We start from the raw sequence: 17,205 nt of genomic DNA, 5'->3' as shown, positions 1-17,205 counted from the left end.
GACGAGAAAGTTTGATCAAATAAACTTCCCCAACTAGTCCCTTGCCCTCACTCACCTTTTGGATTTTCGACTGTTTAACTGCTTCTGTAAACACCCCCCCCCCCCCCCCACACACACACACACACACACACACACACACACACACACACACACAGCTTTTCATCTCATAGTTGAAATGTGAGTGGAAAGGAACAAGCTTACACATTGCCAATCATTCCTCTGTGGGCGCGCTGATCTCACCATCACGCCAACTCATTCTACCCACCTGATTCAAAACACTGTTTCAGTAAGTGCCTACTTCAAGCTACTGACAAACAGGTTTGCTGCTATAGCAGTGATTATATATGCCAAAAAAGGGCTCACAACCGAACATGCAATATGAAAATTAACAGTAACAAATACAATAATTGGAGAATTTGGATATTGATAAGCATCTAATTTATTCTGTTCTGGGTTGAGGGGGAGCTGTAGCCGATCTGTCCTGAATTTTGGCAAGAGGTAGACCACACCCTGAACTCTCAATTACAGTGAGGTTGTGCTTTCGGTGTTCTACAGTCCACTGAATTTGGCAAATCATTTGGAAATCACCACAGAATTTTTCGTTTTTTTTTTTACAGGAATGCTTGATACAAAGTCCAGAGATGCACAAATAAAAAATATGCATTTAAACTTCAGCTATTATGAGCAGTGAAAGGCAATCTAACGTGAGATGCCATTAAGTAAAGAACTGAGTTCACCCAACCCATAAATTCACCTGGTGAACATTGCATGCAATGCAACTTAGTTAAAAAACATCATCAGCAACATTGTATGCGGTTTTTGTGGCATGCTCTAGCTTCATGTTTTTTGCCTTCAGATGTGCCTTACAGTCTTGGCAATGTGCCTAATGTGCTACAATGACTGCTTGAAATTTGACACCAGCGTGCCAAATCTACAAAACCATAGCTCATCCAATGCTCCAGCACAATACTTCGAGTATTTTTGTTCAGGGGCAATGCCGCCGGGTCTAAATACTCTTTAGTACGTTCCTCCATAACATTGTTTTCATATTTAAAATAATTGGTTTAATTTAAATAGGGTATGCAAATATGTCAAATGACTGTGAGGTGTGCATAACAGCTGATAGCCCCCCCCAACATATGCACAAGGACAGGCCTTGGCCCCTTAGTCAAATGTGATGCAATTGAGAGCGGGAGCATTGGGGATTCCAAGGTGCCACTGAACATTTGAAAAACAGGACCCTGGACCAGAGACGACACACCCATACCTTATAGCCCTTCTGGCCTTGGCAACAGTGTACCCCAGGCCATCTGTAACAATTCTGTGCAGAGGTACCAATTAGTTCACTTAATATAATGCTTTATCTTCATGTGTATGTAGAAGAGGAAAATTTCCACTAAATGGGATAGCCTGTTAACTTATGAGTGTCGCATCTGGCAGATGGGATTCTGCCAGTTTGAGGAGTACAAGAAATTGTGCAGTGACGACTGCTTCCTTATGAGTATTGGTCAGAAAACGTTTTTATATAATTAGGAATTGTAATGATATTTCAGTTAATTGAAACTCACGATGATGAGGAAGAGCTTGTGACAGCTGTGATGAGAAAATTTACTTCCAAAAGGTGTTGCTGATTGACACAGAAGTGATATTTATTCTTAGTGTGTGGATGCATTATTTGAACAGGAACGTGAAGGGGTTCAGTAGTTATGGTAGCTGTTTCTAGTTACTTGTTCTCTGTCACTAAGCAGTCCAATGCACACAAGTCATTAAGTTACCATTATCTGTAAGGAGGGCATGCTGAGATCATGTATGCTCAAGGATTGCTTACATGTATGTTCCCTTAAAATGGAAATAGATTACTATCTTGAGCATTGGAAAGACAGTGTACTCTGCCGGAAAGACAATTGAACACTGTTTAGAGTCCATTGGATTACTATTTCAGCCCATGACTGAATAACTCTTATTGGATTTAGTAACCAAGTAGATCACATACTAAAGAGAGATATAACTGATTATTATCTGGACTACTGTGTTTCAAGACCCCTTGGGAAGGAGTATCACATTTGCATGTCATTTACTTGTTTTACACTTTACACAAAGGAACTGGTATTGTCAATATGGTATGAAAATGACGATGGCTGTTATTAGACTGAAATGAATGAAATGGCTCAGAGAACATTCATGAAGAAAATCTCTAAATCAATCATAATTCAAAGATGTACCCTTTCTACTTTAAAATTACAGGAATGAATGAGATTAAAGTTAGTCTTGGAAAATGTTTCATGTTGCTAATTGCAGCTATGACATTCAGAAGTCAACCTTCTAAGTGAACTGTTGAGAATTCCATAAAACAGGAGGAAACAAATCTAGTAAATTAATGGAAACGGGCAATTTAAGTCACAACTACATCAATTATTGTCACCACCTTGGAAACGGTCAATTACTTTAGATGAATGGTCACATCTGGCATTATATTTATTATAAGAGTAATGTTTTATCCTAAATTGGGGTCTGTTCTATCAAAATATTTAAAAACTGTTACCACGATATGAAACTAAGATACTCCAGCACACGCTGCAAAGTGAAACAATACAAGGAATTTAAAAAAAAAAAAAAAAAAAAAAAAAAAAAAAAAAAAAAACAGCTTGGCACACAGTTTTGTGGTGAATAAAGAAAATCTCTTTTGTCGACTGAACACGCGTCTACTCTGGAACAATGATATTCTCCTTCTTCCAATCTGTCTCTTGAGGTCTACAGACCAGTGACACAGCAAACTAATTGACGAGTGTCGAGCTTTGTTTGATCTTGGCAGCCTCACAGCAACTCACACGTCACATTGCTAATGGACAGATGGTCAGCTAAAGAGCTGAATGACTAGGGGAACTCCAGTCTGACAAGACTACAAGAGCATGTGCCCTTCTGATGATGTCCCATCCAACCCCTTGCTCTTGCCCTATTCAAAGATTGCACTTTGATCATCTTTACAGAGCTTTTGCCAATAGATACAGCTGAACGGTACCATACATTTATCCCTTTCATGGTCAGCGGATGATCTGGAGCAAAGCTGACTTGGGTCCTTGGCTCATCGCCAGTCAAGTGCAGGTCACAGACAAACAACCATTTGCCCTCGCTTCGCAAATGGCTTGAGAATTGGTCATTTAGCAATGAAAAATATTGAAAGGTCAGACAAAGAGAAGAAATCGCGGCACTCACATGTGTGGACTAAGTTCATAGAAGTTTCTGTTGCGGTACTCTTCAACTTTTTCTGGGCTGTAGATGGGAAGCGACCTGTAGGGGTTCATGGAGATCACCACGCTGCCAATGTAAGTCTGGAGGGATGAAATGAGTAAGCAACTGGTGAAGTAACTTCTAATTTCTTGACTGGAATTTAACTTTGAAAATATATATTTGTTAACCCTTTTTGTTTTACAACAATGGGAGGAATTTTGCTTCCCTCATCTTTTCTCAGCTGGGGATACAATGTTGAGGCTTGCCACACCTGAAGTGAAACTACACGGGTCACAGACCCTTTTATGGAATGTGTGAGTAGGACAAAACCTCAGAATACATACAGGTATGGTGCAACAGCTCTTGGTAAACCAAGAATGATACTTTGTGCAAAACGTATATTCAATAGTAAAAGTAAGTTTCTTTCGGCTTGTCCCTTTCGGGGTCGCCACAGCGTGTCATCTCAGATGAACACGCATATATGTTTGGCACAATTTTTACGCCGGATGCCCTTCCTGATGCAACCCTTCTCAGGGAGTGGAGGCCTCAGTGGGATACGAACCCACAACCCCTGGTTTACCAAACCAGTGCTCTAACCACCGAGCTACGGGGCCTCAAAAAACGTATATTCAATGACTTTTTAAAATGATTTCCTTGCTGCTGTTATTTTTTCCACAAAAGAGCCTCTGTCTGACAAATGTTTAACAATAGCTTACCAGTCCTTTGCGTTGCTATCTGCATTGATATTTGGCATATCAGTGAACTGTCAGTCAATTTATCAGGAACTGATCCCAAATAAGTCTTGTCTCAATTCTATCTTGACAGTTTGAGCTGAACCTGACACTGTAAAAGAACTTTAGTGACTTCTATAGTTATCAAAAGTGACAATTAAAATCCAAAAGAAAATATTTTTTTAAAAGCCCTATGATCATAACAGTGTATAAAATTCTGCTTTTTGTTTTCCATCCTCCCCCAACAAGCATTTTTATTTAACATTAACACCAGGTCTAAGCAAAATCTAACACTCCAGATCAGAGAGAGCATAACAAACCATTGACGCCTACGCTCAACAACAGAGCCTGAATAGAACTTTCACACATCAACTTGAAACATTTTCTCTGCTGTCCATGGTAATGGTTGTTGCGTAATCCACTCAAAAATGAGTGGACCATGGCCTTGCCTGTGGCAACAACCTCCCACAGCCTTTCATTCAATAGCTCACAGGAGGAAGCTGTGGGCCTTTTCAAGTGCAGAGTGCTGTTCCAAAAGGCTAAAATTGACTGCAATCTAAACTGTCATGTGCTGGTGAGTGTTTTTCACCAAAACTACAGAAAACACTTATGCATTTAATAAATACATGTATTTTAGTGTAAAAAAATTCATCAAATATTTGTCTTAACTGGAAAAAAACACTTATGGAGTCATGTTTTTCAACAACTAACATAATTTTAGACTATTAATCTGAAAACGACGGCACAACTGGTTCGAGCGCTGGCCTCACAGTTCTGGGGACCGGGCTTCATATCACAGCCCTGCCAGTGTGGAGTATGCATGTTCTCCCCGTGCCTCCGTGGGTTTCCTCCAGGCACTTTCTCCCACATACCAAAAACATGCGTTAATTGGACACTCCAAATTGCCCTTTGGTGTGATTGCGAGTGCGATTATTGTCTGTCTCCATGTGCCTGCGATTGGCTGGCAACCAGTTCAGGGTGTACACGATCTCCTGCCCAATGATAGCTGGGATAGGCTCCAGCACTCCCGTGGCCTTTGTGTGGATTAGCGGCTCAGAAAAATGGATAGATGGATGATCTGATAACTGGTCCGGGAATACCTGTAGTCCTCTTCTCTAAAACTAAAACCTGGATGGTACAAATGAAGTAGAAACGCCAATGCAGTCAATTGATGACATTCTAAAATAACCACTTTGCTTGTTTGGTCCAGCCACCAAACCAAGATTATGAATATTTTTGTCATCTATAGTTGGGAGAGTAAAATTGTTTGTCATTCAGACTTATAAAAGGAATGGCTGTGATTTCCCAAGTCATTGGTTTGAAAAAGAACATCATTTGTTTGGGTTATAAATCTTTATATTAATAACCTTTTGAAACTGGAAAAATAGTCATGCCATAATATTGAAACCTTCATTGAAAAAATTTGAAACTCACATTATAGGTGCAGACATCTTAATACTTTAAGAATATAATAATGCCATTTCAATGCCCCTGCAGGAAACAACCTGCATCTTAAAATATTTCTGCTATGGCTATCTGCATGAGTTGACATCATCCTTTGGGAACTATGAGCCAATGGCAACCAGCGTCGTGGTGTAATCATCACAGCTTATGTCTACAGCAGCCAGACAGTCTGAGCATGAAGCTCAATCTCTATTATAAGACAAAAAATATTTTGTAAATGGTTTGCTTATATAGACAGTCAGCCACACTCACATAACGTAAAAGACAAATGAAGGAGACGGGCTTTCAAAGTACCATTTTGCATTTACAGTTCTTCTGAACAATAAATTTTAATGGCCGCAGAAACAGAAATTTAAACTTAAAGACCTGAAAAATTAATTCAAAGATTTGCTTCTTAAATAGATAATACATCTTTGAAATGCTAAAAAACATGCAAAGACTGAAATTTGTCATAATGAATTGTGGAGCTAACCTTTTTCACCATTTCCAACCTTATTTTACATACTTTCTAAAATAAATTAACCACTTGTAATTCTGACTCACTCTCAAATCCCAATGAAAATAAATTAATCCCAAATCACAATTTTCACATTTGAATCAAAATGAATCAAGGAATAACACGCTTCATACTTTATCACACCGTCTGTCCCCCCTCCCCCCACCGCCATTTTGACTGAGGGGGAAATGCTGCTGTGCACTGTTCCGTGAAAAACTAGTGGCCCCCTTCTCACAATCTAATATTGTGGCATAGTTTGCCCATCTTAATCATTAATATGGTTAAACAAAAGGTACAGTAAATTGAGATATAACTAACAAATTATTTTTCCAAATAATCGAATGTGTTTTTTTGTTCAACTATTATTTCGGATTTGTAAAAATGTGAATGCGATTCACCAGTCATTCATTACCGTCAATATGAATTTGGGAGGGTTGATTTTCTGGTGGTGTGTCAAATTTTGAAGTCATTTACTTTCAATTTACAAGGACTTTAAAAGTGCCTAAAAATAGAGAAATGAAACCAATACAAAACATATACACTACAATATATACTGGTACTTACATATATCTCATTGTGATCAAAGCGCTTCCTCAGGTTCTCAAGAAAGGAGTCTTCAGACAAGGGTTCCAGCAGAACCATGTCACCGACCCCAATCATGTTGTCTAGAAGTGACGTTTTCGCCTCCATTTTGGCTGCAGGTCTATCTCTACAAAAACAAATAGAATGAAAATGTGCCTTTTTCTTAAGAGCTGTTCCATAAGACTTCAATCAGAATTCTAAGATGTGTAGCCAGAAAAATAAATGCTGGAGCGGGCATATTTGAGTAATAATAATTTGAGTCCGTTGATAGGTTCATGGGGTTTTGGTTGTCTGGCTCCAAGAATGGCCAACTTTCTGCTCGACGTCTCAGTGACTACTCGGATGGAAATGTTCCCAATTCAGTGTATTTTATAAATCAAAGAAATAGCACAGAGTCCCAATTTTATCATCCGTTTGCTTCCTACAAACGCACAGCCAGTACACGATCTGGTCTGAAGATCACCTGAACAAAAACAATGCTGGGGCTGGCAGTTTTCAGTCCCGTGTTATCCTCAAATACCTTTGGGCCAGTAATCCCATTGCTATAGGACAGGAGAAAAGAGGGGCCTACCATACATTCATGGCCTTGATACGGGGCTTTGCTCTCCCAAAAATCCAATGTTCACTGCTGTGGCAGCCTTCTTGCTCACAGTGGGCCAACAGATGAGGGCATGCAAGTCAGTACTCACATAACACAAAGTGTACTTTGCAACAGATGTAAGTTAATAAAAGCATAAAAAGTCAACTATTCAAGAAGAAAGTCACATATCTTAAAATTACAGTGTGCTTTAAAATACACTCAGGATATTGGGAGCAGGTGGGTGTGCAAAGCGATGCAAATAGAGCATCTAATACAGGTAATGAAATGACTCTGAACAAATTACATGAGGCTTAGACCAAATAGCCTCCAACTTTCCAACAACCATTCAAGCTGTCAAACAAGCAGTAAATTAGAAACACCCGAGTTCTTGGAAGAAAATGAAAAAATAAAATAAAATAAAAGGAAAACTGGTTCCATGTAGACTTCCTCTGCACTTTTTCCTTGGCCTCTGTTCCCCTCCAGTGCCTAATTTTATTAGTCCAGAAACAGGCTGCATGTCTGTATCAAGCCATAAAAGAAAAAAAAAAAAAAAAAACAGCATAGTTTATAAAAATAAGGAATTCCGGAAGTATTTGGTGCTGTTGCGTTTCAAAAGACTTCCTTTGAAACGCATTCGCTGCTGTAGACATTTATATTTGCCAACTAGATTTCAACTTTTTGCTTCCACTAGTGTAATCCGACAGTTACATTTCTCAATGGAAGAGTCTCACCCAGCTTGTATGTGCAATTATGGTTTGTAAACCACTGTAATGACTAACTGATCCTTGCAAATGGCAGTGTTGCAGCACTTTGGATTTGGGCTCAGCCAAGCTTTGGACCAAAATGGGCGAATCTCACCTTACCTTGTCAATTAAGAGGGAGAAAAATTACAACACTGATGGAAGTGAATGGCACAGACCAGCCACCAGTAAGTCAGCACCTTTTTCTTAGCTGTATGTGTGTCAAATGTTGTCAAAAGCCCCTTCTCAGTCTTATTACAGTTTTATGGTTTGATGCGTCACAAAAGAAATAAAAAAAGTCACTATTCCACATGACAAAAAGCTAATTTTGGGGTGAGACCAACCCATGTAATGTTCATTAAGTTAGAAAAACTTTTCTGGTCAAAGAAGAACTTTTTTTTTTTTTTTTTTTTTTTTGGTAGGGTGAGTGCTTATTACAGAACGATATTCAGGGAGTCATTTCAAATTAGTCAAAATACTCAAAAATTCCTTGGCACTATGGGGAACTCTGCTTTAAAAACACTTGTTAAAAAGGTTTAAAGTTTACATATCTGCTCTTGAATTGTAAACAGATGCATAGTGTACAAGACTCACTGAGCATGTGTTTTTGGTGCTTGCTTGGAATCAGAAAGGCACAGATTTTCACTTGTGATGTTAGACCTCAACAAACTCAAATGACCCGACTTCAGAAAAACCTCTAGAACTCGGGGATACGGGGGACGCATTTCATTGATATTGCACATTTACCGCACTTTCAACAGATACCAAATGTTTATTTTTATTGTACTCTATATTCCTATATGTAACGAAATCAAATAGATCCAGTAAATTCTTTGACATCTGTGATCTTTTTATCCAACAGTGAGGAGGATACAGGGTGACAACTGAGTATCATATTTTCCGCACTATAAGGCGCACCAAATAGCCTTTGATTTTGAAGCCGATCTTATAATCCGCTGTGCCTTATATATGAATCAATATGGAGCCTTTAGCACAGCTCCATAACGTAACCCCAGTCTCTAATGCGGTGTCTATTCTATGCGCCTTATAATGCGGTGCACCTTATATTTGATTTTTTTATTTATTTTTTTTAAATGGGCCATTCATTGAAGGTGCGCCTTATAGTAGGGTGCGCCTTATAGTGGGGAAATACGGTAATTTTACAGCCCCTCCCCCCCATTTCAAATTCACTGAGTATTACCACCTGTAAAAAATGTCATAGACCTGGACCATGGAAAGAGTGGGAAAACACACATTGGTGTATAAAATAGACTGGCAGCTCTTTCCTCATCAGCGAAAACAGATGCTGACCATTCTGACAACAAAATGTTGCCTCTGTGAGCAGCCTAAAGGTCTTGGCCCCTTTGCTAGTAACCGAACACACTCCACATCTAAGAGGTGGCTTCGAGGCAGCCAGTGGCACAATTTCATTAATAAGAGCTCCAGCCTGCAGCTAACTGTTGGACTACCTCCAAGGCGGCAAAGACTTTCTGACAGTCTTGATTAAACTCCGGGGATAATTCTTCCTGCTGAGTGGTCAAGGGCCAATCAAGGAACTAAAATATAGTAAATTAAATAGGTTTTATTGTGTAAAACTGTGTATTTACTGAAAGGCGTCACGAGAGTTCAGTGCTTCTTAAATTTAATCATTAAAAGAAAATACTGCAGCATTAATGAATCATAACTAAGAGCTTAATTTGTTCTGTGGTGACGCTCGTAACCCATACCATTTCTCTCAAACCATCTTTTCCCAATGAAAGGAATGTAAGGCTATTAATGCCTTCCAGCCCCCCAATTAAAGCGGAAAAAAAAGTAACAGATTTTAAGAAAACGAGGACTCTACGGTATGCGACTTCAGTGTGGTGGCACAATTATGATTGCCACAAACCTTAACACACCCTAACTATATCAAACTTGGTTGTTATTTGGTACAAATGGGATGCATACCCTATATTGCCAAAAGTATTTGCTCGCCTGGCTTAGCTCACATGTGATTTTATGTGATGGCTCATTTAAATCTATAAGGTTTAATACAAGGTTTGTCCAGTTTTTGTAGCTGTAAAAGCTTCAACACTTGTGGAAAGGCTTTCAAAAACGTTTAGAAGTGACATTATGGGAATTTTTGGCCCATGCATCCAGGATCATAATCGTGAAGTTACACACTGATATTGGACGAGAAGGCCTGGCTCACTGCCCACTTGAAATCAACCAAAAAGCTGTTCTATCAGATTGAGGGCAGGACTCTGCAGGCCAGTCCAGTTTATCCATATCAAATTCTTTCAACCATGATGTTATGGACCTTGCTTTGTGCAATAGTGCACAGACATGTTGGAACAGGAGGGGGTAATTTACAAACGGTTTGTTCAAATGTCTTGCTATGATGAAGCATTATGACTTCCTGCCAATGGAGCTGAAGGGTTACGAGTAATCGTGTGGACATTTCCAACTTTGTGGAAACTGGGAGTGGGAATAAGCATCTTGAGGCAAGCAGTTAGCCTCTTCATTTCTATTGTGGATCATCTGATAAACTACTGCTTGTTGTGAAGGGAGTTCTCTGCCACCATCAAGCACATCTTAAATTTTCACCCATTAGTAACAGCAAAAAAAAAAAAAAAAAAAAGTCTGGCAAGTGACACAACTCGTATCTTGAAAAACTCTTAAATTCAGGTATTACTGTATTTAGAAGCATTTTATTAGTTGTATTGTGAAACCTTCTCACTTCTAATTACATTTTTCTTGCACCTCCGGATTTACCTGCTTTCCTCTTTGCCAATATGCACGCTCAAGAGGATCAAATGACTGTTAAATTGCAAGCCTGTCTCCTGTATTTTACAGTACCTCACAAACATACTCCAGACCACATGAACATATTTCAAACTACAATCCAACACAAATACACAATATAGATTTTAGTCAGTGAAAATCAGATACTGATGGTTGAACTGAACGTGAGATTTCTCCATCATCATCATCATTCCAAGACATGCTTTGTGGCCCAGACTGCTCCATCAGATCAAATGTGCAAGACCATCAGAGTGAAACACCAATAAATGTGAATTTATTGTTTACATAAACATTATTCAATGCTACATCCTTTTTGTTTGCCCTACAATTGACCCGATTGTCAATCTTGCTGTTGTCTAGAATTCTCAATTGTATGTGCTCTTGCTGGACTGCCACAGCCCAAGAGCTCTTTCTAATATTTTGACCATCTTGTGCAGTTTTAAATAATTTTACCCCGTTAGCGGGTGCTTGAGAACACATCTATGTTGTATGTTAAACAAATGGTGATGTAATAACATTGAAAAAAAGCCTCCCAGCTCGAGATGGTCTTGCCATGGCAGTTGAGTCATAATATCACAACTTGGCAGGAAGAGGACATTCAAATTGTCCTTATTGGAGCAACATTACATCATGGGTGAGCCAGAGAGCAGGCAAGGACTCAACAGAGGTTGAAATTGACTGGAAAAGTGGCCTGGAATTCCAAGTCATCCCCATCACTCAGTACATCTTCATGATTGGGAGAGTACAAGTTTGGACACGTATAGACGTGGTGGACCTTTAAACAAACGATTACATGCATCTGATTGGTTTCATATATAGCGCTGGGGAAGATTTCTGAATGCAACTTTTGATACCGTGATGAAATTGGACATGAGATCAAATGGAGTGTTTCAGGTACGTAAACCATGCTCAATTTTTCCCCACTTCCTTTTATAAAGGAGGTTCCACAAATGATAACACAGCTCAAACAATTTAACAGCACTGAATCAAAAAAAAAAAGAGAGGGTAGGAACCAGGTGACTGATCTTCTTCTTCTTCTTTTCCTTTCGGCTTGTCCCGTTAGGGGTCGCCACAGCGTGTCATCTTTTGCCATCTTAGCCTATCTCCTGCATCTTCCTCTCTAACCCCAACTGCCCTCATGTCTACCCTCACCACATCCATAAACCTTCTCTTTGGTCTTCCTCTCGCTCTTTTGCCTGGGAGCTCCATCCTCAGCATCCTTCTACCAATATACTCACTCTCGCCTCTGAACATGTCCAAACCATCGAAGTCTGCTTTCTCGAATCTTGTCTCCAAAACATCCAGCTTTGGCTGTCCCTCTAATGAGCTCATTTCTAATCCTATCCAACCTGGTCACTCCGAGCGAGAACCTCAACATCTTCATTTCTGCCACCTCCAGTTCTGCTTCCTGTTGTTTCTTCAGTGCCACCGTCTCTAATCCGTACATCATGGCCGGCCTCACCACTGTTTTGTAAACTTTGCCCTTCATCCTAGCAGACACTCTTCTGTCACATAACACACCAGACACCTTTCGCCAGCTGTTCCAACCTGCTTGGACCCGTTTCTTCACTTCCTGACCACACTCTCCATTGCTCTGTATTGTTGACCCCAAGTATTTGAAGTCGTCCACCCTCGCTATCTCTTCTCCCTGTAGCCTCACTCTTCCCCCTCTACTTTTCTCATTCACGCACATATATTCTGTTTTACTTCGGCTAATCTTCATTCCTCTCCTTTCCAGTGCATGTCTCCATCTTTCTAATTGTTCCTCTGCATGCTCCCTGCTTTCACTGCATATCACAATATCATCTGCGAACATCATGGTCCAAGGGGATTCCAGTCTAACCTCATCTGTCAGCCTATCCATTACCACTGCAAACAGGAAGGGGCTCAGAGCTGATCCCTGATGCAGTCCCACCTCCACCTTAAATTCCTCTGTCACACCTCACCATTGTTCTGCTGCCATCATACATGTCCTGTACTATTTTAACATACTTCTCTGCCACACCAGACTTGCGCATGCAGTACCACAGTTCCTCTCTTGGTACTCTGTCATAGGCTTTCTCTAGATCCACAAAGACACAATGTAGCTCCTTCTGACCTTCTCTGTACTTTTCCACGAGCATCCTCAAGGCAAATAATGCATCTGTGGTACTCTTTCTAGGTGACTGATGGTAACTTGTTTTTTTCCATGACATGAATGAAGCTAAAAGGATTATTTACCCTTCTTTGTTGTCCCCATCACCTGAGTAAATGTCAAAGGGGAAAAAAGCTGAGTTGTTTGTTTTTGGCAAATCATGAATTTAATATGTCTAAACCACAAACACGCCTTCATAAGTGTATTCAATACAAACCCATCAATAATATGCTCTACCCGGTAATCCCTAGTGTATTGCGCACTTTTGTTTCGCCCCCCCCATGCCTCACAATAGGTGAAATTTGCAAAGTTGTGACTTCAAATGGATGTATATTTTAAAAATTTATGAAGCTGCCAGACTTAATCTTTTCCCACTCTTATAAAACTCTCGCTTACTCAGACTTTCTAAAGAGTCATAACACCTCTTAAAGATACAGTAATGCAAAGTACTACTATAGACTGTGTAGATTTTATTCCTTGTACCATGTTTAGATTTTTTTTCCAGTCTTTTATGCTAGGATGCATTTATTTCATAAAAAAAAAAAAATTACAGCATACACTCATAATGCCTTGATATGGCAAACTATCTGAAAACAAAATAAAATCTGCAATGTTGTGAACAACAGTGTAGTCAGGTACAGCAGAGCTACATAACTGACAACTGAAAATAGAGCAAATGAATGTTTATTCCGTTTAGCATACACGGAGCATTTGCCCGTTTAGTGAAACTTGAAATTTTGGTGGGGAGCTTTAACAGAGTAATTAAGAGAAGACTACAGTAAATTCGATTTCTGTTGTTTCCATTAGGGAAAAATTCATTCTAAAGAAATGAACTTCAGGGGTTCCACTTTTTTTTAGGTTTACGATTCACAGGGTTTTAAATCATAACTCACCAAGCTGTGGTTAAAAGCTAAACCACAGAAGAGCATCCTGTGAGGTTTGCACTCTCGCAGTGTATGAGTACATGAACACACCTCAAATCTTTCCCAGACTGCAATAGTAGGAGCAGCACAAGTATACTAGGTCGGTTTCATCTATTAATTAAGACGGCAGCAGTCCAATTCAAATAGACAGCATGACAACTGAAGAAAGTAAATAGCGGGGGGAGAAGTTGAACGGTTGGAAAATATTGCGATAACTATGTTGACATAAGAATAGCTGTTGGTTTTTAAAAATAAAATGCCGCTTTTAGGCTTGTGTGGTTTAACGAAAATGGGTCCCGTCCAGAGACACTTTTGGATGGATTTACATTGCAAAAAAGATTATTTTCCCCCGTAAATCCAATTGATATATAAATCATAGCATGATATACTAGGTCTCTTCCAAATGTGGATAAAAATCTGACACAGATCAGATATCTTCCAATCAGACCGCAGTATAAAGGTAAATATCTGATATACCTTGTCGGAGACCTTCAATGCAAATGGACCCCCCCCCTTTTTTTTTTTTTTTTTTTTTGGAACCGGCACATATACCCCTGTACCTCTGTTGATGCAGTGCAAACACGAGCCACGCCTCACAACACTAGCCAGCATGGGTTGGTTGGCAAGGGAAGTACAAACACTGTTCTCCACAACAACCTGGCTGAGGGACTTTGGTCCTTTAAACACCGTGTTCACAAAAAGTGCTTCAAACACATTTATTGAAACACTATCACTTTAAATCAACCGCTGCAGATAAAGGACAGCGTGAAGCCATAAAATTGTCAACCTAAAGATAAAGAATTGCACAAACCTTTCATATTATCTCACATAATTGCTTGCTAAAGTTCATTAATATGTTGTGGAGACCTCTAAACTAACACACAATACATATTTGTGGATAAACAGACAAAAAGTTGACAATCCCTATATAAAAAAAATGTTCTATGAGTCTACAAGACAAAGATTGACTTAAAATGAAGTATTGTAGTTAAAATGGAGCAGGCTAGGCCTACAACTATTAATGTGCCATCATTGTGTTTCGTGGCTGATATTTTTTTTCTGAACAAATGAATAAAGTGTTTATCAAGATAGTAGACTGTTGACATTTTCCTGGCACCCTGCTAAACATAATTGTATAGATATGATTTGGTTTTTTTTTCTGTTCTAGCAAATTGCGTGAACTTTGTGTAGAAACTTCCGAGTGAGTACCTTTTATACACATGCACAGTGGGGCCTGATGTAATTGTATGTCCAGTATTGATTTATTCAAGATCACTTTAAAAATAAAGACATTGAAAGTTCAAAATTAAAGGGATTAATTGCAATTCCTTTCAAAGTGGACGGATATTGACTTTTTACGGTTTAGAATAAATTGAGGTGCACGTTTAGAATTTGATAAGGGGCACAAGGGTCGGAGGGACGAGAAATACGACAAAATGTTGGAAAGATTTCAGTTGGCTGTTCATCTCCTCAGTGGGGCATCTTGCCACACACAAAGACGCCAGATGAAGTCAATTAACTCGAGACGCAAAAGTCAAGGAGCAAAAAAAAAAAAAAAAAAAAAAAAAAAAGCCAGTCAACTGCAAAACACTGGACCACTCGCTTCGCTCTTTTCAAACTCCATTCTAAATGAATAATAAACAGTATAAACAAACATTAACACGAGACCCAACCCCCTCCACGACGAGGTGGGTAGAAATGAATGAGTCTGGGTAGCAGACGTTCTAGGGTGGAAAAAAAAAAAAAAGAAAAGTCTCCAAAAGTTGCGGGAACTGAACAAAGCAAAAAAAAAAAAAAAACACAAACTACAGTCGAGAACCACTTTTAAAATCCCGAACTTACCCGGTAACTTTCTAAAAGTCGCTGTTAACTTTCTTCCAATATCCAATGCAACAAAAGAAGAGTGGAGGAAGGTGGGGGAGAAAAGATGATTTCCCTAAAACCAGAGCGGCTCCGAGCCCGTCCCGGCTGGCTGGAAGAGTAAATTCTGGTCTTGGAGCTTGAACGTGGCTCTCGGCACTTTTGAATGGAGCTCCGGATGGACTTGAGAGCTCGGCGTCCTCCGGCCACAGGGAGTGTCCAAAGCGGCGGCGGCGTCTCCGGGATAGTTGAGCCAACGTCCCCTAATCACCTCCGGCGGGCAGGGAAGTGGGGGGAGTGGTGCCTTCATGTGCTGTCGGACATTTTCAATCGTCCTTTTTTAGCCAACGTGGAGTATTGTTGCTCATGTCACAGATGGGATAAACTGGCTAAACCGAGGGGGAGAAAACCAAACACACAGGCAGAAACCTTTGAAAGAAAATATTCCAAAGCAACCCAATTTAAAATGGGACAATCAAATACCGTACTGGAAAACCCAATGAATTTGCGACCCTACTGCATCTATAAATACTTAAATTATGTTTTGACAAGTGAATTCTATATTCAAATATTCGTTTTTAAACAAAAACGCGAAAAAAAAGTAGGAAAAACTATCCAAAAGGAAGTTGACGGGATAAGTGTTAGAATTTCCCAGGTAACTACAAACGTACCTTTCTAATCATTCCATCGTCCCGGTCGGCGTCGTCATCATTGCGCAACACCCCCCTCATGTGTCTTGTTTCTAAATCGCACACAACAATCTGTTGACGGTTGCTAGTAGGTCTCGTCCAAGAGTGTCCAAACTTTTTCTTCCAAGGGCCGCATACAGAAAAATCGAAGGAGAACAAGGGCCACATCAAAATTCCATCACTGGAATTTGTTGAACACGCTAAAATCAATCAAGTGGTTAGATGTTGTTTCTGTACGATTGTTATTCTTGGAAAAAGTGCGAGTGTCACAACTTTCTGTGAAGGGTGACAAGGCTAATAGTTTATATGTCAAAACTTTAGGGTGGCCAGCAGCCCTGTCCCAGTAGAAGATCTGCACCTGCTGCGCCTGCTCTGAACAGCAACCAAATCCTATCTCCACATGAAGAATCAAAACAAGAACAACATGGACTAAGATGACCAATTTTAAAGCAACTATTTGTTTGTGACATATTCACAAATTGGACCTTGACATGGAACAAAAAGTGGAAATACCATTTTTCCTTCTAAAAATGAATGATCTTCTTATCTATTCCCGACAATGTTACGAAGCAATATTTTGCACCTATTTTAGTTGTAAATTGTGTATTTGCATCCTTGCAGAACCAGAAAAATGTGTATTCCCCATCGCACATCCCCTCCAACGTATTGGATATGGGTGTCACAACAGCCCCACCCATTTTTTTTTTCACACCCTCACTTGTTATGGCATCCTTTTTTTCTTTTCATGCATGCTTTTTTTTATTTAATTAAACAGGCTGTGTCAAATGGATGGATGAAAGAAAAACACAGGCTGGTCTGTACTTTGGACACCCCTGGTCGAATCGATACACGCTGGTGAGTTGAACATGGTCTATGTTTAGAGAGACAATGGCAGCTATTTTATTTCTTGTTTTAAATTCACATTATCGATTCAAGCAATGAGCTCTTGAACCATTGAGTTAACAAGTCACGTTTTGGCCTTTTCACTCTATTT

The 17,205-nt window shown here is 39.6% G+C and overlaps 1 protein-coding gene across 5 annotated transcripts in view; it reads right to left on the bottom strand.

Moving 5' to 3' along the window:
* The window catches only part of myo1b (myosin IB), a 55,301-nt gene extending 39,489 nt beyond the window's left edge, over window positions 1-15,812 (bottom strand). The window contains exons 1-3 of one of the 5 annotated variants that reach the window (XM_061841303.1): window positions 15,505-15,812; window positions 6,484-6,628; window positions 3,214-3,329 (exon numbers count right to left, since the gene is read on the bottom strand). In XM_061841303.1, the coding sequence (XP_061697287.1) occupies window positions 3,214-3,329; window positions 6,484-6,609 (242 nt within the window). In that variant the 5' untranslated portion in view covers window positions 6,610-6,628; window positions 15,505-15,812. Of the gene's footprint in view, window positions 1-3,213; window positions 3,330-6,483; window positions 6,629-15,504 lie in introns of those variants that run through there. The other 4 variants (XM_061841304.1, XM_061841306.1, XM_061841307.1 and 1 more) reach the window with 4 other exon arrangements.
* Window positions 15,813-17,205: the final 1,393 nt, after the last annotated feature.

Source organism: Syngnathoides biaculeatus, chromosome 14, assembly GCF_019802595.1.
Source record: "Syngnathoides biaculeatus isolate LvHL_M chromosome 14, ASM1980259v1, whole genome shotgun sequence".
Lineage (NCBI taxonomy): Eukaryota > Metazoa > Chordata > Actinopteri > Syngnathiformes > Syngnathidae > Syngnathoides > Syngnathoides biaculeatus.
Note: the sequence above shows the minus strand (reverse complement) of the source record. Positions and strands in the feature narration are given on the sequence as shown.